A 23,432-nucleotide genomic window follows, 5' to 3' on the forward strand; every position below is an offset into this window, starting at 1 on the left:
CCAGAGAAGAGATATGGTTCAAGTCTGAAGAAAGCAAGATGCTTGGAAGTATAGAAGATGAAGAGTCCCAATATTGATGTTGAAGAGAGAAGATGGGTAAGAATGTTTCAATATATGCCTTTCCAAATACCCATCCTACTGTAAACCGATTGTCTGCGAAGTGCTATAAAAATAAATACCTTCAGCAGTTGCTTAAGAAGAAATATACACGTTTTAAAGCCAATAATCCACGAGGATCCGCACTAAAAGGTGCAAATTATTATGAGAGCCACATCAAACTATGGCAACACCCTGTTGCAAAATTCTATGAAGAACGACGGTGCCTACCCAAAGGTTCGCCAATAAACATCTCGCACAGGTCCTTCAGCTTCGTGCAAAGACATTCGTCGCCTACCTCAGGCAAGAACATTCGTAGACATTGCATGAAAATATTGGTCAAAAAAAGGTAAAGATCAGTGTCAGACAAAACAATTAACATAGGAACTTCGATGCATTGATGCAATTTACATCTTTCTATACAATATGCGTAAGTGTCTGAATAAGAACAGTATAACAGTCTTTTCATAGTCTCTGTTTCATGAGTAATGCAGGAGATTTCTGTAAAGAAATGTTTCATGTACTTGTAATGTTAATTAGAATAATATGTTAAAAAGAAAACCTGCCCATGTGTATTGTGTCTTAAAGATAACATGTTGGTAAAGTTAATTTACTGTCTATGAGTGTGATATTCTGAAATTATATTCATGCATAATTATCAACACAGCATTTCTTAAAAACCACATTGTCTGATAGAATAATATTTTTATGACTAATATGTGCATATGAACATTGTTTGCGACTAAAATACTTTTCAATTTTGCATAAATCATTAATATAAAGTTTTAAAATTTCGACATGAGAAGGATTTGCTAAATAATTATTTTGATTGTTATCTTATTCTTACAATGCTAATTTCTGTAAAACAAACAAAAACACTGTATTTTTGCATTATGTATAAAGTCATTTAACTTTTTGAACTGATTTAAATTGTACGTGTTGAGAAAACAGCATTAAAAGATCAATGTGGGGGACTCCTCATCTTCGATATAAAATCTAAAATACACACATCATATTTAAATAAATAAGGAAAAGAATTTGATAGTATTAATAAAAGAATTATATAGTCTACACTTAAGGGATAAAATTAAATTATTAACAAAGTTAACCATGTTAAAAATTAAAGTATCCAAACCAAAAGAATTAAATAGAATAAGGACTAGACCACGTGACTGACCAATATTCAATGCTTGAGAAAAAATAAAACTTTTGTCTGACTAAGACAACACCTCAACCTTTGCCTAGCTTCAGTACAAAAATTATCGTGGAAGGATGGTGATCTGTAAGGTGCAATCAAATAACACACCTTGCATTGAATTCCTGAAACAATTCCGGATACATCGATATGTCACACGACATAGTTACGAGAAAATGTATGAATTATTGATAGACAAAGCGAATAAACAAATCAGCATATCATAAATATAAACAATTAACAGTCACCGTAGTAATTACATGCAAGTAATTTCCCAGACCCGAGCTACGAGACGCACTTCTGAGGGAAGGAGAATTTTACGACTGCAACGCCCGTCCCAATGTTAGGCTGAAACCCACACAGTGGGACATCTAGCGGACACAATGACACGCCGGAGCCACTGTGCAGTCCCTCGGCAAAAGGTGCCGCTGTCCTTGTTTTGAACGATGACACTTCAGAAAGCCTTCCTACAGGAACAAGGCTGGAGATGGCAAATAAACGTCTGGGCAAATGCAACTCAAAACACTGCTGTGGCCACCTGTGTTAAAACTCGCATGAGAGAAAAAACCTGTTTATCTCAGTATTACGAAGCAGAAGTTAAAATCTGTACTACAGAAGAAACAATGCCTGTAATAGGCTACAAAAACTCTAGTGGGTGGAGTTATAACAAGTACGAACACTCTGATTGGCCAGAAAGAAAATGCGTGGCTACCAGCTTTAATATAGGCAAACTGTGAACAGAAAAACTCGCTCTTTCTCTTGCAGCAATTCGTCGAGTCTTTGAGTAAGGCGACTCGCGCCACACTGAGACGATTGCGAGAGTCATTATGTGAACACTTGTTCACAGACTTGTCTTGTCTCGTAAGGACTTAAACTGCAAAGTCTCCTAGTACGGAGAATCACACCGAGCACTGACAGTTAACACATGGAAGCGATTTGAGGGCAACGACGTACGCGCTGTTCCAGCCAAATAGTGTGTACCACGCCAATTAGCTTAGCTACGGAACAACTAGGAGTGTCGGCTTCACTGAAGACATAGGAAATGTATTCGACTGGCGTTTAACAGTCAAGAGATATTTCGAATATATTCTCAGGCTCACAGCATCAGCCACCACTGCTGCCGCTGACGAAAGGTAAACACGCATGCTTGCGTTTCGGCAGCAAGTGTTTTTTAATTGACACTCAGAACCGCGGTCGTCTCAGTCTCTTCTATTTTTTCGTAGATTCAATCATGACCTTTAGTTAAACGTATTCTGACTGTCGGACTTAATTGAAACAGAAACGCGAGATATCTGATCTAATGAAAACAACTTATCAGCCGCTGTAGAGTGCTTTATACCCTGAAGTTATGGAATTCTTTTAATCGTATGCTTCTTACTGATTGCTCTTTACTGACCTCCATCCATTATTTGGTTATTTTAATTGTGCGTTTTAGCTTAACTGATTTAACTGATATGTGTGGATCCAATTGTATTTAATTTGTTTGTATATAATCGACCCCGAGACGTGATCATCAACCATCTTACTATTAAAGAACCTTAGAACAGTTAAGAACTTTGCTTCACAGTTGTGAACACCCAATATCAATATTTTACCATTCCTGTATGTATCGAAATTATGATATTATGAAGTCATACTTAGTGTAATAACGAAAATCTAAGATTTTTCATTGTTTGCCAATATGTAATTACACGTGAACCCGTATACTAATTCCTGTTAGCGATAACATTTCGTTTACATGGAGTGTAGTGGAACCGAAATTGAGATTATAGTCTGATTACGTCATTGTTCGTACTGCTGCACTCTTCTGAACTCTGCATGGGTGAGATGGTATCTTACTACCTTACAGGCTATAGGTTCTACACGAAATTCCTAAAACGTTCGCAGAGCGTTCTTGTGCAACTGTGGAAGGAATGTAGATCAGAACCAATTTCACACATGTTAGAATTGGTGTGCACCAACTTGGACCTATGGTCTCCTCCTAATCGTAGTTGTCCTTCCACTGCAAGGACAGACTCAATCCATTTTTTCACACAGGGGAAGAGGTGATGCGACAGAACTGACTGTTCCAACTCATTACTTTACCTCAAGGTGGTCTTGGTTCTTAATTATTAATGACAAATTCGTCATCTTCACATTTCTTTTCGGGTATCGAGAGCCTCTGGCGAGGGGCTGGACTCGATTTCTTTATTTATTCTATGATGCACATCTTTTCCCCATCCACATTATGTGGCTATCAGTTATAAAATGAGTGCTTTGATTGTGTGTGTTCATGAGTGAAGGAGCTATAATGCACAGACACATGTTTTACTTGAACTTGGGTAATAAGCTAATACTTGGGGTGAACAGTCAGAGATGAACCTGTGGTGGTAGATTCATTGGAGTCCGTAGGAACTTCCTCCCATGCCTCTCAGAGATGTGCAAAGTGCCCGTTATCCAGCGCTCCGACAGTTTTTACCATTAGAATCCTGCTTGCTGAGAGGTTGGATGAACAGTACGCATGTCTCCATCAGGTTTATAGTAAATTCAGAGGATAAAGTATAGTGCAATTAAATCACCGTCTTAGGCAGCACTTTAAATGTTCGTTGACTTAAGTATCTTCATTTTCAGTAGCTATTTTTCAGAGTATTAAATGCTTTTTCTTTGTCATATGAGCTTTATCCACTGAGTATCAGACAAACATGTGATTCTAACCATTGTAACAAAGGATAAGCATTTTCATACATTTATTTCAGCTTAGGTTTATATTCGTATAGTGTGCGTTACTGGAGTGATCTTACCTGTGGCGTTATTTGATTTCGTTTAGTTTTGCTTTGTTGGCCTTTATATCCGTGCTCCTATGAGGGTATGACTGCATGGAGAAACGACCATCTTCTTCCGACGTTAGTTAAGGATAGAGTGTGCAATTTTCTTTTCATCCAAGAACGATCCAACTTGGGGAATATATATCTGTGCCATTGCCTTCGTTCTTAAGGAACTTTGTGAAAGGTTTCGCACGTGCTGCGTGCAGAATATTGCTAATAAACCATAACGACCCAACATGGGAAGTACGCAATTCTGCCATTGGCTTCAATTCACCCAAATGGTGTTGGCTGCATAGTCGTTGATCACTGATCGTTCTTGAGGAGTTCATGCCAGGCTATGGGTGTGTTCCTTTCAAGAATAAGGTAGAATGTACTATCGATTTATATGTGTTTTATGTTGTATATTTTTGGTTGCTCCATCACTACTTCTCATCAAATGATATTTTGAGATTAGGTACTCACTGTTCCCATACTCAGTACCCCGTATCCATTTTGTGTGCATAATTATGACAAATAGTAGCCATTAACCTGTGTGTGTGTGTGTGTGTGTGTGTGTGTGTGTGTGTTTGTTGTTGTGTATTTGTGTGTGTGTGTGTGTGTGTAGCGTGAGTATGAAAGACAGTTACGAAAGGCATCATAATCACCGATTCTAGGCGCGCAGTCCGGAACCGTGCGACTGCTACGGTCGCAGGTTCGAATCCTGTCTCGGGCATGGATGTGTGTGATGTCCTTAGGTTAGTTATGTTTAAGTAGTTCTAAGTTCTAGGGGACTGATGACCACAGCAGTTAAGTCCCATAGTGCTCAGAGCCAAGCCAGCCATGATCACAGAAGTCTCAGTAGCAACGTACCTTCCTTCTAATCCCGTGCACAGCAGATTATGAGATCGATTAGTTGTAGTTCGTAAGCACTCTTAGAGCATAAAGTATATTGTGTATGGTTTGTTCGACTTTGAGATTTGGGCAAACTCGGTAAATGAATTACGTCTTTAAATAAGAATTACCCTCAGATCATTCACGTTAGTAATTTCAGTGAGCTTATACCGCCTGATAATGCAATCCTGATCAGATTCACCTCCTGAAATAACGCTGTTTGAGTCAGTAAATAAATCATGAGCCCATATGAATAACTATCGTGTCAGACTGTGCTGCAAGTGGTCGCATTCATTTATCTCTTTTTTGATTGCTTGCTTCCTCCCTTTTGCGTTATCCGTTGCGCAACATTGTTTACTTCAACTACAGTAACTAATTAATTAAATAAATATTTGGGCCACCCCCAACAAGTATCAGCAAGCACCGAATCAAAGTAGGTAACGAGATCGTGAGTGAATATAGAAGCTGCAAAGTACGCCGTCGGAAAACAACCACCAAGAACACCCATTTCAGTATAACACAAGCAAACGAGAGGAAGGCTTCCAATAGGAATAAAAAAGATAGATTTTACACAATCATTAAAAGTGTTTATTTAAATATCTACATTATGTTATGCAATATCACATGAAAGACATATAAGTCGTAATGAAGTCCACTACTTCTTTACTTCTTACAACTGGGAAAACTTGGAACTAGTAACACGTTTCCCTCAGCTCTGCCAACCTTAGGGAGAAAGTGAGGATTATGCCACAGCGTCATCGTCAATCACTTGCCTTAACGTCATCCACCATAAGTGTCAGTCATGTTCCGTCTTTGATATGCAATTTTAGATTTGATTAGATATTTATGATGGGCTAAGACACTCTTCTAAAGATGGCAAAGAAAAAGTGTGCTGGTAGTGATTCGTTTAGATGCAAACACTTGCTAAAGGTGCACTGCAAGTAAAAAGTGTCACACACAGGTGGTAATTTGACCAGAACACTTACGCATACTGCCATTCTTTTCAACCATAGTATGGAACTTGCATCTTCTCGGAAGCTACTATTGATGGTCGCTGCGGTTCTACACCATACGATAACGTAAGCTGCTGAGAGCCTGGCCAATGATGCCACTGATTTCACCGACCCTGGTCGTAGTATCTGGGGCAATATGGACATGATGACGCTGCTTAGTAAAAACCATTTCTCAGAATGTGGTTCTCCTCCCTGTCTGTTTCGCCCATGCCATATGCATCATTTCCAGGGACAGTGTTAGGTCACTCCACATGTTCCTATCTCTCTTCTGTTAGACTTCGCAGCGTAGCTGAGCTGGAGACTGATGTATGTTGGAGAACGTTTCTCGCCCCTCTGGGCCACTGGCGCTGGTGTCAACTCTTCAGTACCCCATTTCGGCTTTGAAGTGCCTTGAATCGTTCGATTATTGGCCATTGATAGATAAGATAGTTTCCAAAGAAATACGGACAGCTGCAGTCGAGGTGGAGAAGAACATTTATAACACTGGAGGTGCTTATGACATGGGAGGCAAATACATGATCCCCTTCAGTATTCTTACATTGAGGGGTAAGCACTGCCAGTGTCGACATAAGAGTCAGGTTACCTATTATTATGGTAACATTTCAGGTTTAAGGGCTCCTAGGAGTTGAGGTTGAATGGATGGAAAGAGTTGAGACTCCATTTGAGCAGCAGCTGGTGCGATGGATGGCAGTGGCGCTTCGCTGGTGGGGATCTTATTGACAGTGTTGTTCTTCGGTGCTGATTGCGGGGTCTTGGATGTGTGGAGTTGATGCTTCTTAGAGTTACTCCCAGAGTGGGACCAAAGCATAGACTCTGCGGTTGGTGGCATGGGAGTCGTCGTGCTGGGAGTTTCAGTCGTTATGTTTGGACTTCTGGACGTTGTGGTCTTGTCCTCCAGCAGTTCCACCACCCAAGGCCGTGCTCCAGACACTTGAAAAAAAAAACAACTCATAGTGTTTTGCATATACGGAAGAGAAAAGGAAATATAGTAAACATACTTTAATTAAACTATCTAAATTAACAACTAGCTGAATACTAGAAGTTGAGGAAGACTTATAAATACACAACCACTAACGAGAAGAAGCGGCAGAAGAAGATATTTTCTGAAGAAACATATTATATTCCTTGGTAGAAGGAGAACAGGTTGATGCGGTCCGACAGAAACTCACTGTACATATGAAATGAAACTAGAAGAAAAAAGAGAATATAAGGAGGATCTGAAACTCAACCATGTGCATGATCGACGAAAATATATCGAAAAATAAGTGTCATCAGTAGCCAATGTCAACGTTAGGTAATTCATGACATGACCCCGAAATGTCTTACCGCGACCATTTCTAGCGGTACAAACCGAGATGCTGCGCTGTCAAACATTAACTCATGTGAGATGATTCCTAACGTCATTCGTTACTGTGCTGAATTTTACTAAGGTAGATAACTAACCGCAAAACAAAACACAAACAGCAAAATACGCACGAATCTACAGCTACTAAATTCCATCGGTTAAAAAAATGTGGGCAACTACAAATTTTTTGAGGTTTTTCAGAGGGTATGCAAACAACAATTAGTCGTATAGGCAATAAATAAATTAACACTTTTGAAGGACATGAACACTCTGAATGAGTAGCACCTTTAGTCAACTTACTGCAGTTTTTCTCAGAGTTCCGAACATCTTGCATCATTTACATCGTGGAACACATTTTACAGCTCGAAAAGCCCTACGAAGGTGTCTTGATTTTTCTTCCGTCTTGCTTCCATTATCAACCGCAACGTCAGAATTGCCTCTCTTGTGCCTTTGCCTTTTCTAAAGCCAAACTCATCGTCGTCTAACACATCCTCAATTTTCCTTTTTTCTGTGTATTATTCTTGCCAGCAACTTGGATGCATGAGCTTTTAAGCTGATTGTGCGATATTTCTCGGCCTTACCTGTATCTGCAATCTTCGGAAATAAATGGATTATACAGTATTTTCCCATGACTATGATGACGTGTCGCTAGGCTTCTAAACTATATACACCAACTTGAACAGTCTTTCGTTTTCCACTTCTCCCAATGATTTCATAAATTCCGATTCAATATCATCCATCCATTCTGCTTTATGTAATCTCAAGTTTTCGAAAACTAATTTAAATTGTGACTCTAATACTCGATCTCCTATCGCTTCCATGTAGCCTCAGTCTTTTTCTATGATGTCATCAAAGAATTCAGGCTTCCAATGTACTCTTCTACCACCCGCTGTCTCCTCTGCATTTTAGAGTGAAATTCCCATTCCACTCTCTTGACGCCCTTGCTTTTAATTTCATCGAAGGTTGTTTCGATTGATTGTATGCTGTGTCAGTCCTTCCGACTGTCATTACTTTTCCCATTTTTTCACATTTTTCTTGCAGCCAGTCCAACTTGGTTCCCCTGCACCTCCTGTTTATTTCATTCCTAACTCATTTCTATTGCTGTAATCGTTTCTTTCGCCGAACGTTTTTGAAGTTCCTTCTTTCGTCGATCAGTTGAAGTATTTCGCCTGTTCCGCGTCGTTTCTTCGAAGTTATCTTCCTAGTGTTTACCGCAGTCTTTCCAACCTCTGAGATTGCTCTGTTTAGAGATCTCCGCTCCTCTGCAACTGAACTATCTACGGTGATATTCCTTATGAAAGTATCCACATCATTAGCGAACTTCAAAAGCATCTCATAGTTCCTTAGAGCTCTAGAATATCCACCTTGTGTACGATTCTCTTAATCCTTACCGTACATCACTATTAAATTTTGATCTGAGTCTATATCTGCTCCTGTGTGTGCCTTACAATCCACTATTTGATTTCAGGATCTCTGTCTGACCAAGTTGTAGTCCAACTGGAATCTTCCCGCATCTCCAGCCTTTTTCCAAATATATCTCCTCCTCCTGTAATTTTTCAACTTTATTTGCTATTAATAACTCAGTTAACCTTTCTCCTCTCTCATTCACACTGCCGATCACATATTCTTCCGTAACTGTTTCTTCTATTCCTTCCCCTACTATCGCAGTGCAAACCTCCATCATTATTAGATTTTCATTCCCATTACATATTGAATTACGAGGTCAATATCCTCATTTACTTTCTTTTGATTTTCTTCTTGTGGCATGTTCACCTGAAGTATTGGCGTCGACGCTGGTATGCTTTCCAATCTGGTGAGAGCACCCCTATCACTGAAATGTTCACAGCAGCTTACCTTCTTATTTATAAGTAATCCTAATCCCATTACGCCATTTTCTGTTGCTTTTGATGTTACCCTATTTTCGCTTGACCAGAAATCCTTATCTTTTTCTCAATTCACTTCGCTAACTCCTGCTCTATCGACATAGAGGCCTTGAAAATTCGATTTTCAGTTTTTCTAGCCTTCTCTATAACGTTCAGACTTCTGTCACGCCACGTTGCGATTCTTTCACCCTATTACCCTTTTTCTGGTTAATCCATGTTTTTCTCATGGTCACCTCCCTCTTTTCAGGTAGAAAATTGCTGAAGCACTCGAAGGACTAACACGGGATATGTATAAGACGATCAGTTCATAAGATACTTGCATGAGAAGCGAACGGAGTGAATAAGCACAGCTTTTGATCTGAAACTTCCGGGCAGATTAAAACAGTGTGCTGGACCGGCACTCAAACACTGGACCTTTGCCTTTTGCCGGCAAATGCTCTACCAATCTCTTTTCTTTGCTATTCCTCTTTTTATTTTTTTATTATCTGAGAGGTTTCCTGAAATGACAAACTGATTACAATTTCACAATTCTCTGAAACAAATAAAGCACATTTTTTTGGGGTCACAGTCAGCTACAGGCTGGAGAAGACAAAATGGGCAGGGATCGAATGAAACTTCGTATCAGCGCGCACACCGTAGCAGACTGAAAATTCTTTTTGGGAGCTTTGAATTCTTTTGTATTAAAAAGAGAAATTATAATAAATTTCCTTGAAAGGAAACAAGTTAGAATTTGTGACTATTACGATGATTATAATTAAAATATAATAAATGCTTGATCATTCTCCCTGCTTACGTTAATATTAGCGGTATTGAATGGTCAGAGTGTCATTATTATATATGAGATTTTTGATAATAAGTAAAAGTTGTTTACCTGCGATCAAGGTAACTTCCTGCTTTTCAACTAAATACAAGTTTTTATCATGTAGCCTGTGTGATAGGTCGTATGTCTATTTCACACCTCATTACTCATATTTCAGTAACACTATCTTCCTTAAATGTAATTTAATAAAACTCCTATAAGGGATTCGCTGCTATAGGCAACAGAAACTATCCGAGATACAGCAGCTGTTGAAATGCAACGTAAATGTTTCCAGTTGCTAGCAAACAGAGTATAAATGCTAGCCTTTCTTCACCTTATGTGGTCGTTGCCAGTTAGAGTTCTGTTTTCAAAGTTCCTCCTTAGCTGTAACGAGAAACAAGCGAAAAGCGTCAACTGGCATACATACGTGATTTTGGAATAGTGCTGAAAAGAGCTGAAGCGACAATTCAGTGTTACGTGCTTACGTAATAACCCATACAACTGAATTGTTCTTCTTTTCCTTTGGCATTTTGTCTCTTTCCTCAAAAACAGTGCACACTCTATGCAAAAATAATCATCACTGAAAATCAGAGTTACGCGGCGTGACTCTGGCTATGTGGTGTTGTACGTATCCCACCCGCTGATTGTAAGCGCCAGGTAACAATAACACAGCGTTTATACGGGTAGGCTGTCCTCGTTAACTATTGTTTTCCTTCGTTCTCTCTACACCTCCATCACATGACTTAACCTGATTTAAACAAACGCAACGATTAGTCAACAGCCGTAGCACACAGACACTGGTGTTGTTACGCTCTTGGAAGTAGGTCCTACTTATGTATTAGATACCTTATTGCTATGTTACAGTAAATGAAACTTTAAGATATTCTAATGTATTAACTACCATCAAAGTGTTTCTAAATCATACTTTAGGCATGTAGTTTTACTTCAATAATCGTGCAAATCTCAGTCTCCGTACTGATGTGCTCTGATTGTCGCGCTGTTAATACGTACACTATTTTGAAAATGGCTGGCGCTGCTGTCTGCTCCGTAGTGAAACACGCGTGTGAAACACAGTTAAAAAGTGGCGAGAAACAGATTACTCTTAATGTTTTTTACAGATTTACAGAAAGCCTTTAAGTTTTCTGGATAAGTGTATTTACTCAAGTTAAGGGGGATTTGAAATCCATATGTGTGTCTAATCGGTAGTTTTGTAGAATGAAAATTCGGTACAATTCACGGATCGTCTGTACAAATCTCGCTCTGGTGTTCTTTGTTTTCATTCACCTGGAATACCTAAATCTATTAAATGTAAAATTCATCAAATAAACGCTAATTAACACATATCTAACCATCATTTTAATAGAAAAATGCACATCTTCTTGTTTCTAATAACGTACTGCTCGCAAAATCACCGTACTATTTCAGAATCATCCCAACAGAACACAGCTGATCTGGAGTCAAGTTAAGGGATCTGTCGTGAGGAATGAGAATGTATTTATGCTGCCAGACGTACTGGAACCAATGCACGAAGCTTCTACCGCACGTCACTGCCGAACGCTGCCCGGATAGAGAACGGCACGTCATAAAAGAGGAAGAGAAAATGTGGCACCTGGATGGCTTCGAGGAACCTGTTACTGGTCTACTCGTTATCAGTGTAGTAGATGATAGTTCTAGTAGCGTAATGTATTTCTCGTAATTGGATCTAAAAGGATTTAAGAGATTTCCAGACGACTCACTATAAATAATACGTTCAGTGGTTTCAATATTTAACTACACGGTGCAATCTCTGCATTCTGCTTTTACGTCAAACATATCATGCACAGAAAATTGCCCTGAATTTAAGATAGAAATTGTCATCACTCTTGTTTTTAGTTATCAGTCCTATGTTAGCTACGAACGAGTACATGTTAAGCTTTCCGTCTGGTCCCCTAAGAAGCTTGCGGTATTGGACTTTTTCGGAATATTAATTCATTCCCTTTAAAAATTAAATGACATTCGAAGCTATATTGTTTCTCTGCTCGTGTTTTTTTTTTTTACGTCGTAACTGCAACTGCTCACATCATTGCGGGTTGGACGAGCTGGCTGCCCAGTGCCGTCCAAGTCAAGTGCGGCGGTAAGGCTGTATTGCTCAGTCGATATGCACGATAACGCTCAGCATAAAATCAAAACTTAACCTTATTTTGCACATGACTGTACTCGAGACAGCTTGGCTTCTGCTCCACGTAAAATGAAATCCAATAATATTCCAGCAAACGTGGAAGAACACAGGCTGTAACGTTTACATCAGGTTTATTCTTATGGTGGAGGACAGTGTAGTGTAAACGATTCTCCACATATAAGAGGGTTGTTCGGAAAGTAAGGAACGATCGATCGTGAGATGGAAACCACAGTGAAAATTCGATGAAGTTTTGCACAGGTGTGTTGGGCAGTGACTCTAGTATGCCCGTCGATAGCATTACGTCGTTCTTTTTAGTTCTGAGCACACAGGGAGCACATAAAGATACCTAGAATAATAGTGTCTCCCGCCAAGTACGAGAGCCTCGTGAGAAATTTCGCCTGAAGCTATGCAGCCAACATTACATCACTGTCATGCGGTTTCTTCTTCAAGACAAATCTCAGCCGTATTCTGCAGGAGCAATGGAGATGCTCCTGCATCGTTTTCAATTTGAAATGTTTAATTACCCACAATACAGCCCGTAATTGTCTCCCTTTGAGTTTCGTCTGCTCACATGAACCGCTGGCTATGAAGACAACATTTTGGCACAGACAACGAGCTGTAGGTCAGCGTAGAGAATTGGCGGAAAGCACTGGCGGCTGTCTTCTATTACAAGGATATTGGAAAGTTGGTAAAACGCTACCACAAACGTCTAAGTCGGATCGGCGGCTATGGAGATAAGTAGCTGGAAGTTGTAGCTCACTGTTACAAATAATTTGTTTTTTAATTTTCTCTGTGGTTTCCATTTCGTGACCGATCGTTCCTTACTTTCCGAATAGCCCTCGTACAAGTGAATGTTTAGGGTTGCCACCTGTGCCTTGTAATAAAGTGCTGTCCGTTATTTCGGGCAACTGTTCTTTACACTTTATGAGAGCAGTAAAATATGTGAAAGTACTTTATTTCACATTTCCTTTTGTAGACTCGTTTTACGTAAATCTCTAAAAGACCACAAAAGTTGGTGGTAATTACAGATGTAACGAATCAGCTGAATAACTGAAGCATGAAACGAGTACGCATTTTTGGACATAGTCTATCTTCAAATATCAATATCGTCAACGTCAAAGTTTCAGTTGAGCAAGAGTGACAACCTGTCAGTTCCACATTCTTAGCAACTAGTGAATACCTCATGTGAGGCTGCTATACTGTGTAAGTAAAAATTTCTCTGTAAGTTGTTTACTGGTTATTTATTTCACGAAAAGTTGGCCGACTGCCTCCAAAATACTGCTTGTTAGGTATCGGTACCTGTCGCAACATTTCCTATCCTTACGACGCGGTTTCTGCCACCCTCAGCGCTCTAACAGCTGCGGGATACCGACCTAGCCCATGTGTCGAGAGTTTCTGTAATTTTAATTGTTGTTGTTGTTCCTGCTGTTTTTGTTGTGGCCTTCAGCCCGAACACTAGTTTGGTCCAACTCTCCATTGTTTTTTATCCTGTGTTAGGCTCTTCATCTCTGCTTAACTTCTACAACCTGTAACAGTTTGAACCTGCGTACCGTATTCACGTCTTGGCTTCCTTCTGAAAATCTTGTCCTCCACACTTCCATCCATAAGGTACTTGACAAGTTCTTAACGTCTCAGGATGTGTTCCACCAATAGACTTCCTTCCTTTAATTATGCGGTTGATTTGTATTTACCCCATTTTGATTCAGTACCTCATCTTTAGTTGCACGATCTAGCATCCTTCTACAGCTCCACATTCCAAAATCTGATACTCGTTTTTTGTCTGAATTGGTTATCACAAAAATTTCACTACTGTACAAGGATCCAGTCTACACAAATACTTGCATAAAAGATTTCCTAATACTTAACGCGTTTCCTAATACTCAACAGTTTTCTTCAGCTCTGCCAACCTTAAGGATAACGTGGTGCGTTGCAAGATTTCGTCAGAGACGGTTTAGTCTCGCGATTTTCAGAGCTGTGTTCAGTCCAAAAATTTGTATGTATTCCACAGTGATCTGTTTACCAAGCCCAGAAAATATTACACGTGACAAAGTCGATAACAGAATTTCGTAGTGTGGTACAAGCGAATTTTCACAAAGCACACATCGAGACTGTTTGATTCTGGCAGAGTTACACACTTTGGAGAATTTATCGTGTGCTCTCTTTGGAGTAGTACGATATCAGTACACAGAGGTAGCAATCTGATGAATTACTTGTGATTGGACAGAACATTCTCGAATTTTTGACGAGCACTGAATTTGCGCCTACTGGTGGCCGTCCACTGCCAACTGGTTTTTGTGTAAAGTGATAATTTGAACACATTCAAAGACTTTTGGAATAAATCGTACAATTACTTAAAAGTAAATCCAAATAAGTACGCGGACATATCAAACATTCGTATACTGTGTTTTACAAACTTTCAAAGGTTTTGCTGATCGGTCAGTTTAATTAGGATACACTGCTACACTTTGTGGCCTTCCCTATAATTGCATGAGAGACAAGCAACTTCAGTGGCGACATATTGTAACATCTGGAATAGTGGAGCATTGTGACTGCAGACATTTCTTGGAGCTATTGTTATAACCACTCGTTTGTGTCACGTGGTTAGCTCCCCTGCTATCTGTTTTATTTTTATGTGCAGATCCCGTCATCTAGTGATCAAAACGATTTTGGTCCCGGATTCGAACGTCACCACTGCTTAAATTTTGAAAAACTATTATCAGCAATGGCGGCCGAAGACTTCCGGCATAAGGAGTCACCCTCGTTCTGCCTACGACCTTGTAAAAGAAGGCAGGGGATCGGAGAGAGGCTCAGCGCACACTCTTGCCCTTGGGCTGGGAAACTGCCCCTAACAGTGATCACCGGCAAGAGGATGCAGAAGGCAATGTAAAACAATGCATTAAAGATACATAATGTGTATCCATAGATCATGTGCCCTGTAATTGACAATGTTGCGTGATGAGCTCTTCTTTGACAAAACATTCCAGACCAGGTCTCAATTACTACCTCTGGGAGGAGACTGCCAATGGGGAGGTGACCATCAGGAAAAGTCAGAATAGCCAATGAAAGGGTAGCGTTATACTAAACAAGGCGTGGACGTCAGACGTCTGACCATAGTAGGAAAGCTAGTAAATCTCAAAAGGGAAATGCTAAGGCTGCAGTATCAATAGCAGCAGAAAATAGTATAACGGGAGTAGTATTCGTTATGAATACGATGGAAGGACAGAGACTGAGTTCCTGTGAACAATTCACTGACGGTTTTTCTCATGATAATCGACAACAATAGTTCAGGTACGCATGCCGACGTGGCAAGCAGAGGATGAACAGAGAAAATACTTGAGGATGTTAAAAGGGTAGACTAGTACGTAAAGGGAGATGAAAATCTGATAGTCATGGGGGATTGGAATGCGGCTGTAGGGGAACGAGTGGAAGAAAGTGTTACAGGATAAACCAAGAGGTTTGATAGTAGGAACGAGAAAGGAGAAAAGACTAATTCAATTCTGCCGTAAATGTCTCCTACACTACAGTCAATACTCTGATCGAGAATCACAAGAGGGGAGCATACTTAGTAAAGGCCAGCAGATACTGGAAGATTCCAGTTAGATTACATCAAGGTCAGAGATTCCAAAATCAGATACTGAATTTAAGGCGTACCCAGGAGCAGATATGCGCTCAGATCATAATTTAGTAATGTTGAAGAGTATGCTGAAGTTTAACAGACAAATCAGTAAGGATCAATGGGCAAAGAAATGGGATAGGGCAGTACTAAGGAATGAACAGATATGCTTCAAGTTCTCTTTGGCTATAGACACTGCGGTAACCAATAGCTCAGTAGGCAGTTAAGTTGAGCAGGAATCGACATTCTGAAAAGACCAATCGCAGAAATTGGAAAAATAAACGTAGGTACAAGGCAGGTAACTGTGAAGAAACCACGGATAACAGAAGAAATATTTCAGTTCATCAACGAAAGAGGGAAATACAAATATGCTCAGGGAAATTCATGAAAACAGAAGTACAAGTCATTTAGGAAGTGCGGGGAAACTAAGGCGGCAAGGTATGAGTCTGGCGATGTACCCTCAGTCTTAAAACGTAATCCATACAGTTCCGAAAATTGCAGGATACGCCAAGTGCGAGACTTATTCCACCTTCAGCTTAAAGACTCATGTATCTGAGTTGCTGACAAGAATAACAAAAGAAAATTAAGACTCTGTTACGGGACGATCAGTTTGACTTCAAGAACGGTAAAGGCACAAGAGAGACGGTTCCGGTTTTGTCATTGACAATGGATGTAAGACTGAAAAAAATGAAGACACGTTCATAGGATTTGTCGACATGTAAAAATTGTTCGATACTGTAAAACTGTGCAAGATGTACGAAATTCTGAAAAAAATAGGGGTGAGGTGTAAGGAAAAACAGATGATATACAATGCGTATAAGAATCAAGAGGGAGCAATAAATGCGGAAGACCAAGAACGGAAGGCTCTGATTAAAATGGATGTAAGACAGGGACGCAGTCTTTCGCCCCTACTGTTCAATTCCAACATCGAGAAAGTAATGACAAAAGTAAAAGAGAGGTTTGAGAGTAGGATTAAAATTCAAGGTGAAAGGACATCAATGATAAGATTACCTGATGACATTGCTATGCTTGTAAAGAAGAATGACAGGATGTTTTGAATGGAATGAACAGTCCAGTGAGAACAGGATATGAACTGAGAGTAAATCGAAGAAAGACGAAAGTAATGTGAAGTGTCAGTAATGAGAGCAGTGAGAAACTTAACATGACAATTGGGGATCACGAAGCAGACGAAACTAAGGAATTATGCTAGCTTGGAAGCAAAATAATCCATGATGGCCGGGGGAAGAAGGACACCAAAAGCACACTAGCACGTGAAGAAGCGAGATTCCTCACCAAGAGAAGTCTAGTAGTATCAAACACAGACTATAATTTGAGGAAAATATTTCTGAGAATGTACGTTTGAAGCAGGACACTGTATAGTAGTGAAACTCGGACTGTGGAAAAACCGGAACAGGAGATAATCGAAGCATTTCAGGTATGGTGCTACGGAACGATTTTGAAAATTAGGTGGACTCATAAGGTAACGAATGAGAAGGTTTGCAGCATCGGCGAGGAAAGGAATACATGGGAAACACTGACAAGAAGAAGGTACAGTATGACAGGACATCTGTTAAGACATCAGAAAATTACTGCCACAGCACCAAAGTGAGTTGTAGATGGCAAAAACTGTGGAGGAAGACAGAGCCTGGAAAACGTCCAGCAAATAACTGAGGATGAGATGAAAAGTTGGTGCGGAAGAGGAATTCGTGGTGGGCTGAATCAAGCAAGTCAGAAACAGATGATACAAGGAAAGAGGAGAAGAGTGAAATAGCAGTGACAGTCGCTGTTATCAAAGAACAGAAAACAAATACAGAACTCTGACGAAAGTGGGTAGGGAAGAGTTGTGGGGGAGGGGGACTGACGAGAGTGTGCTGTACAGAATTTGGGAGCGCTGGCTATTGTGATAGGTAGACCATCAGCTGTCTTTCGAAGTTCGGAAGGAATTTAATTTCTCTGATATTTTGAGGAAGATATTTCCAAAGTCCGGTTTCTGACGCAGAAAATAATTCACAGAACACGGCAGTGATATTTGATGGTTCAGAGATAGCTTTATTTTGTTGAGAAAGAGTACTTCCCCTGCGTTGTCAAGACAGTAGTGTAAGAGCGGAAGACAAACAACAAGGAGTGCATTGATTGAGACGACGATAGAGCAAACACAGGGTATGACTGTCTATCCTTATCAGCATGTAGCCACGACAGCTGTTCGTAGGCAGGAGTGATATGGTCGAAAACGTGTCACAAATGTATCGTGCACAAACATTCATCGCGAGTTCAAGCGAGTGCGAAATTCCTTGTATAATAGAATCACCAGTCAATATGAGTATTAGTCTCTCAACGAGCTTCCATTTTTTCTGTAATGAGAGCAGTGACGCTGACGCCTTGTTCCAGAGTGCAATTGTGTGTTGAGTCCAGTCAAATGATGCTCCAGAATTATCACCAAGAGCTTCGCAAAAGGAGACAATGTTATTTCTGTCCCTTTCAGAATCACTGTAAAACAAAAAGGTGACCACGAAACATGTTGTAGAAAATATTTTTTTTCTAGGAGGTTTAGCGACGCATGGGGAACTATTTTGTACGCTCAATTAAATCTTCGAGGATGGATCCACTTCCATATTTGTGACGATTGGGCCCACGAGAATTGTGACGTGTAAACTTAGCACTAGGCTGTGTCACTCGGATTTACTTGCTGTTTATAACCACACGCGGTCCACTTGCTGTGGGGAGGGGTTGAGATCTCACTATCCTTTAAACAATCAGTCCCCTTATCTGGATAGGTTTCAGGTTGTCTGCCCCTTCGCTCCGCGATGGTAGATACTGGTTTAGCCAAGAAAGGCAGCGTTGACGAAAATTCGAGTAAATACCTAACACTCAAGGCGACATAGCTCCAGTCCATGGGAAATAGCTAAAAGCTAGTTAAACTATCGTGCATTCGGGATTCTTACATGACTCGTTTGAAAAAATGTCTGAAATTACCTTTAAGTCGGTTTATTGTCTGTAAAACACGGAATATGGCTATCTGGTCCCTATTTAATGTCCCAGCATCAATTGTGAAATGTTACTGACTGCCTCTGTTTGAAATTCACATCCGAAAGCAGCTAGAAGATATTTAGTCCGAGCCGATATTCTGAACGTCCTAAACAGTCACTTACCCACAACTATTTGCGAGTTAACAGATTCAGTCGTTCAGTAGGATTCGTATAAAGAAGAGCTCACCATAATGTTTCGTAAGCTGCACGAAACACGCCACGCGGAGTTTATGTACGACGTGAAACGTTCACACGCGAATATCTCCTAAAATCAACCACTCACAAAGCTAAAATTTTCACGAAACACTCAATACTGTAGTCGCTTTTCGTCAACATCACTAGATCCCGATCAAATGCGTGAATTTTTTCGTTTTGGTACAAATTTGTTCAGCGCGGTTTAGGGTACATGTTTATCAGAAGACAGCTTAAGCAACAATTCCTCTAGGCTAGTATGTTAAGCAGCCAATCAAATCATCTAGAGCACTTACATACTAGCGGTATTTCTAATGTCTTCCAATTAGTTTACCACAAGTAATTTAAATTAGAAATTTCGTAATTCCGAATCTAAATAAAATTCAGTGAAAAACCATTCCTTTATACAAAAGTAAATAACTAATAAATTTAATACTCCATCTCCTTTCCGGCTGCCTTTTACAAAATCAACCTCACTCAGACATACATCACAAATTCCATTATCACACAACAACTTTCTCACGCACACAATTACACAGATTTAATAAAATATCACATTCTTAATGTACATATATGTCCTCTATTCACTCTCACAGTCTCTCCAAAACACATTATCAAAACGCGATAAACAATAAATTTTTAAAGTACTTGTAAAATGGTGCTCTGAGCACTATGGAACTTAACTTCTGAGGTCATCAGTCCCCTAGAACTTAGAACTACTTAAACCTAACTAACCTAAGGACATCACACACACCCACGCCCGAGGCAGGATTCGAACCTGCGACCGTAGCGGTCCCGCGGTTCCTGACTGCAGCGCCTAGAACCGCTCGGCCACCACGCCCCGCCGGCCGCGGCGGCCGTGCGGTTCTGGCGCTGCAGTCAGGAACCGCGGGACTGCTACGGTCGCAGGTTCGAATCCTGCCTCGGGCGTGGGTGTGTGTGATGTCCTTAGGTTAGTTAGGTTTAAGTAGTTCTAAGTTCTAGGGGACTTTGACCTAAGATGTTGCGTCCCATAGTGCTCAGAGCCATTTGAACCATTTGAACCACCACGCCCCACAAAGTACTTTCAATTACGTCAGAAGTCTATGGTACTGAAACTAAAGACAATTCCAGAAAATTACATTGTATGAACCTATCCCATTGGCTGTAGTTTCCACTGATACTATTGATGAATACATTACAGTTCCCAAGTCAGTTTCACAATGGCATCACATTTATTTCTCCGAAAGTACTCAAGTTATTATAATGAAATTTTAACAGTATGGTTTTGTTACCCATAGCATTTGGTAAACTAAGTATGAAAAAGATCAATTAATATTTAATTGTACTTCTTCAGATTCAGAGACAGTATGTGTAACGTACTGCACGCAGTGTTAAAGCAAGTACACGGCTCGCAGCAGTGCTAACGCGAAAACCAAAATTTGCTCTCCTGCCGGCTCCATGGCAAGCTACACTTTCACTGCAAGATGATGACTCGTAATAATTTCCTACCACAACAATTTTTTTTTTTTTTTTTTTTTTTTTTTTTTTTTTTTTTTTTTTTTTTAAGAAACGTCTTCTTTAGAAGTTACAATATCATGTTCAGTACAACCAGCCAAAACTGTAAACGACCTATATGAAAACGATGGATGAAACGACGGAATTGAAAGGATGGAAATATATATACATATATAAACTTTAACTTACATATATTCTTTGGAAACAGATTTTTATAAATCTGTTAACTTACGTGTCCGATATTATTTAGAGTGAAGAGTGGTTCAATACAACTTACGAAAAGAATTGAAATTTCGAAAAATCTTTCTCGACCATACTCAGTATTTCCTTAAGAACAGAAAAAGTATCGAACTGCATTAATACTAATCTGGTACCTACGGAAACGTCCCTCGACTGAGAAACTGATGTCACGGTGTCCATAATATTTAGCGCAACCCATCAGTAATGTAAACGTATCGTAACCACGTATTTACGTCTACTAAGAAGACTATGTCAAGAACGGTGAAAGTTGAAAGACGTGCCTTAGAGTGAATCCGAGTTTTGACTGGACAGAAAGTAGCAATAGGCTCACCTGCTGGGATGCAGAAGCTGAAAAGGGCGGCGCACATGTAGCAGGCGAGGGCAGTGCGCGTCACGACACCGAAGGCCATGGCGGCGTCTTGCGAACTGAGGTACTCATTTGATAAAAGATCGCAGCAGGCTGCTCTTTGTGGCCGCCGACTGCTCTGGATATCTCGCCACTGATATGAAGCGGCCACATAAATTACACCAGTGAAAGTTTCCTTTTAGCAATTCGTAGAACTGCAGTCGTTTTCTTCCGAGTACAGCATTTGAAACGGTTCCATCAAACATGCGTCGGTTCAGGCTAATGAGACGTGCTCGCTTCGTCAGTATATACTTCTCCTTCTTCTCAGCGATCACAGACCCTGTAGACCACGCGCTGCGTCAACGAGCTGCTTCCACCGCCTTCTATCCCTTGCAGCCTCTCTCCACCCTGTGCAAATTCCTAATGCTGCGATTTCCTTCTCTATGTCGTCTTGTTGCCGGGAGAGTTCCTTCAAATGCTTTCTTGGTGATTCTGTTGTTTTCCATACCAGCCCATTGAAGTCTCCTACTTTTTAATTTCTGGATGATAGTGGGTTGCTTCATTAACTCATAAATTTCATTGTTCTTTCGAATTCTCCATACACCATTCTCCAACACAGGTCCCCAGATTTTTCTCATTCCTATTCTTTTGAAAACATTCAGTTTTTTCTCTTTCATTCTTTGTAAGTGTCCAGCTTTCTGAACCGTACAGTACTACGGGGCAGATCATAGTGTTGCATATCCTCATCTTTGTGGTGATTGACAAAGCTTTACTTTTTAGTGGATTGCTTAGTGAGTACAGACATCTTGACCCTGAGGCTATTCTTTCATTTATATCCATTGTTATGATATTTTTACTGTTGAAACGTGATCCAATGTATTTAAACTGGAGAACTTTTCTGAACTTAGAACGCTGATCAATTTCAAAGTAAGGGTTTGCGTTTATGACTCGACCTATTTCCATATATTCGGTTTTCTCTTGGTTAATCAAAACTCCCATTTTGCTGGCACTGTGCCTGAGAGATCTGTACATGTCTTTTAGTTCTTCTTCATTTTCACTCAGCAACACTATATCATCTGCATAAGCCAGGAGTTTTACTTCACAGCATATACCGCACATTGAAATTAGAACGATACGTAGGAGATTAGCATTGCTCCTGCTCAAGGATAACAAGCAAAATCGTGAAGCTTCCTATGTTATCGAAACGGGCTTATAAACATAGCGTTTGCTGAAACTTTTGAAATGCAAATTCGACTAATACAGGCAGACGTAGATACCCTAGAAAGAGAGTACGGAATAATAACCAACCAAACACACACAGCTGATAGCCATGCAAGAGATCAGGAATTAACCCCTTCTAACAACACCTAGCGAAATGAGGGCCAAGTTTAAAAATCTAAAGAACGATACAGCATCTGGGGCGTATGCAGTAATAAATGAACAACTCTGGACAGTACCTAGAAAACCACTTGTCCTACTGACTATAATCTACGCTAGCTGCTTGCTCAGTTCATATTTTCCAGAAAAATGGCAGTGAGCACACTTCATTTTCATTCAGAAACTAAGGAAAGACTTAACGTGCTAGCCACATTCCGATCAGTTATCTGAGCAGATCTGGAGAAGCGTTCGAAAGAATCGTTAAGGACAGGCTACACGACATTTTAACTCAAAAAACGAAACGATTCGGCCAGAGTAGTATAGGTTCCAAAGGAAGATTTCGGCAGAGCTACAACTGTCGAGAATTACCGAATACTAACGAAGAACTTCAGTACAGGAAGCTGGACCGCTGCTGTTTTTGTATACGTGGAACACACCTATGATAATGCCTGGCGTGAGAAATTGTTACAGAAGATGATACACTAAACAGCGATCCCAAACTGTCGTATTAAATTTATAGCGAGCTCTCCCTCCAACAGAAAAACACGAGCGCAAACTGAACGCATCAGATCGGACATAAAACTCGTTGTATTTCCCCAAGGATTAGGCTTGTCGTCACTCATATTTACATTCAACTTCAACGACAGACTGGTGATGGCAAACGTTCAACTGGCGCAGTTCGCAGACAACACTGTGAACTTCACGAGTGGACACCTACGTAAGGAGACTGCAGACGCAGTTAGACCTCAGCACAGAGTGGTGCAGTCATGACAAGCATAAAATTAACCTGGCCAAAACAACGGAAATATCCTTTAGTAAAAACCTTCCACAACAGAGACGCGAGAGGTACACTACGTGATCAAAAATATCCGGGCACTTGGCTGAAAATGACTTACAAGTTCGTGGCGCCCTCCATCGGTAATGCTGGAATTCAGTATGGTGCTGGCCCACCCTTAGCCTTGATGACAGCTTCCAGTC

General features: G+C 40.3%; 1 protein-coding gene and 1 pseudogene across 1 annotated transcript; one reads left to right on the plus strand and one right to left on the minus strand.

Annotated features, from left to right (window-relative positions):
* Positions 1 to 5,583: 5,583 nt before the first annotated feature.
* On the minus strand, positions 5,584 to 21,150 carry LOC124796293. The gene is made up of 2 exons (XM_047260413.1): positions 21,063 to 21,150; positions 5,584 to 6,908 (listed from the first exon to the last, which is right to left on the minus strand). The coding sequence occupies exons 1-2, from the start codon at positions 21,139 to 21,141 to the stop codon at positions 6,568 to 6,570; spliced, it is 420 nt and encodes a 139-aa protein (XP_047116369.1). The 5' UTR covers positions 21,142 to 21,150; the 3' UTR covers positions 5,584 to 6,567.
* A 1,015-nt stretch (positions 21,151 to 22,165) lies between these two features.
* Positions 22,166 to 22,278, plus strand: LOC124796969 (annotated as a pseudogene).
* Positions 22,279 to 23,432: the final 1,154 nt, after the last annotated feature.

This window comes from Schistocerca piceifrons, chromosome 4 (assembly GCF_021461385.2).
Source record: "Schistocerca piceifrons isolate TAMUIC-IGC-003096 chromosome 4, iqSchPice1.1, whole genome shotgun sequence".
Classification (NCBI taxonomy): Eukaryota; Metazoa; Arthropoda; class Insecta; order Orthoptera; family Acrididae; genus Schistocerca; species Schistocerca piceifrons.